At 28.6% G+C, this 1,969-nt stretch overlaps 1 protein-coding gene across 1 annotated transcript in view; it reads right to left on the reverse strand.

The window, feature by feature from the left end:
- Positions 1 to 785, reverse strand: part of LOC107699636 (myosin regulatory light chain 2, ventricular/cardiac muscle isoform) — a 6,941-nt gene extending 6,156 nt beyond the window's left edge. Inside the window, exon 1 of the mRNA XM_016500953.1 lies at positions 728 to 785. Coding sequence (XP_016356439.1) covers positions 728 to 730 — 3 coding nt within the window. The 5' untranslated portion in view covers positions 731 to 785. The remainder of the gene's footprint in view (positions 1 to 727) is intronic.
- Positions 786 to 1,969: the final 1,184 nt, after the last annotated feature.

The following is a 1,969-nucleotide window of genomic DNA, read 5'->3' on the forward strand; positions in this document are numbered from 1 at the left end:
ACACACACACACACACACACACATGTATGTGTGTGTGTGTATGCATATATGCATATATATATAATTAGCACAACCTGAAAACAGTTTAAATATATTTTTTTCTGAGACTTGAGGTTACTCGGGTCTTTTTTCATATAAAAAACAACAACAACAACAATAAAAAACACACATTTTGAGTTAAAAGTCTCCATTTCCTCTCGATACTGTCTAGGTGAAACAGTTGCAACTAGATTGTGCTAATAACATTTATTTTTAAGCACAACCTGATAACAGCTGAAATATATATTTTTCTGAAACCTGTTGGTTACTTGGGTCATTTTCTTATTTAAAAATAAAAACATTTTGAGTAAAAAGTCTCCATTTGCTCTCTTTACTATCTAGGAGAAACAGTTGAAACATTACTAAAACTATAATGAGTCACATGTCACCTTTTTCTATTTTTGAGGAATGAAAACGTTTGTATCTATCTTTGAGAACAGAAACATTTGACTTTTCATGTATTTATTTGTTGAAAGTGAACTAAAACATCAGAGGCGCTGGATGAGTCAGACAGATGTAAGTGGCCCTGATGAATCAGACTTAAACTTTAGTTTCAAACACAGACAGACAGAAATCAACCCAGGCTAGCTCATTTTTTAGATCTTTGTTTGGATGCATCAAGAGAATACAGAGTTAAATGTCTGCTGATATTCTATGAATGCATAAATGTATATCAAAGCAAACTCACCATGACCGTAACCCTTGAATTCAGGAGACGAAGCACGAGTGATTTCAGACAAGTGTGGAAATGCTGATTTTATATATATCACCCCATTCCCCACCTCTGATTGTCTATAAATACATCCTCATGCGCTTAACCAGGTAGCCAATTGTCGACTTCATAAGTTATTATAAGAATCCTGATTAAAGGGGTTTAGTACAGGAGCCAGTGGGCTTCAACTCAGGGCAAATGACAGTTGTTGGAATATAGCTAGAACTTTCCTATAGCTTAGAATGTATGATTGACAGTGGCATTTATGTCTATTAATACGTCTTTGTAGGTTAATTTCATACTATTTAGTATTTTAAACAAATGGTCTAGAAGCTCAAGTTTTGGATATTTAGACATGTAAGTGTCACTAGCTTCACTTTTATTCATCATTTTTGAAGTCTCAATGTTTTTATGTGATTTTTGGTGGATGTGTGAAGTCGGTTCTCCTCGAGTACACACAGGTATCCTAGCAGAGGAACCCTCAGTGTTATTTTATAATTGATATATTATTATAGTTTTTATATTTTCAATTTGTTTTTATATTTTTCTTTTTTTTTAATATATTTTTATGTCGATATAGTTTTATTTCAGTTTAGTTTGAGTTATTTTAGTATATTGTTCAACTAAATGAAAAATAAATTAATGTTATAAATAATTAATAAATGAAAAAATAAATAAATGAGAAATACATATATTTAATATATTTTTATATTTTATTTTATTTCAGTTAACATTTATTGTATTTAAAGTTTTTAGGGTTTTAGTTTTCGTTAACTACAATAACCCTGGTGCTTTATTATTTTTATTTGGGTTTATTTATTTATGCATGTATATATTTATTTATTTAAAAATATGTCTATATAGTTTTTGTTTTTTATTTCAGTTTTAGTTATTTTAGTGCAATTTAAACTAAATGAAAATGGGAATTTTTGCCTTGATATCTTTATTAATTTATTCATTTTATTTTATTTCAAGTAACAATTTTTTATGCATGGGCTTAATTAATCAAATTTAAATACCCTGGAGTGTTTGTCATGTATCAGTGTTTTTTTAATGTCTATATAGTTTTTTTTTCATTATTTATTATTTCAGTTTTAGTTATTTTAGTCCAGCAAGTTAAACTAAATGAAAATGAGAACTGTTGCCTTGACAACTAGCAAGTAACTTCATTTCAAGTAACAACGTTTTTATGGTTTTAGTTTTAACTAAAATAACCCT

The sequence above is a fragment of the Sinocyclocheilus anshuiensis genome, unplaced genomic scaffold (assembly GCF_001515605.1).
Source record: "Sinocyclocheilus anshuiensis isolate Anshui unplaced genomic scaffold, SAMN03320099.WGS_v1.1 scaffold714, whole genome shotgun sequence".
Classification (NCBI taxonomy): Eukaryota; Metazoa; Chordata; class Actinopteri; order Cypriniformes; family Cyprinidae; genus Sinocyclocheilus; species Sinocyclocheilus anshuiensis.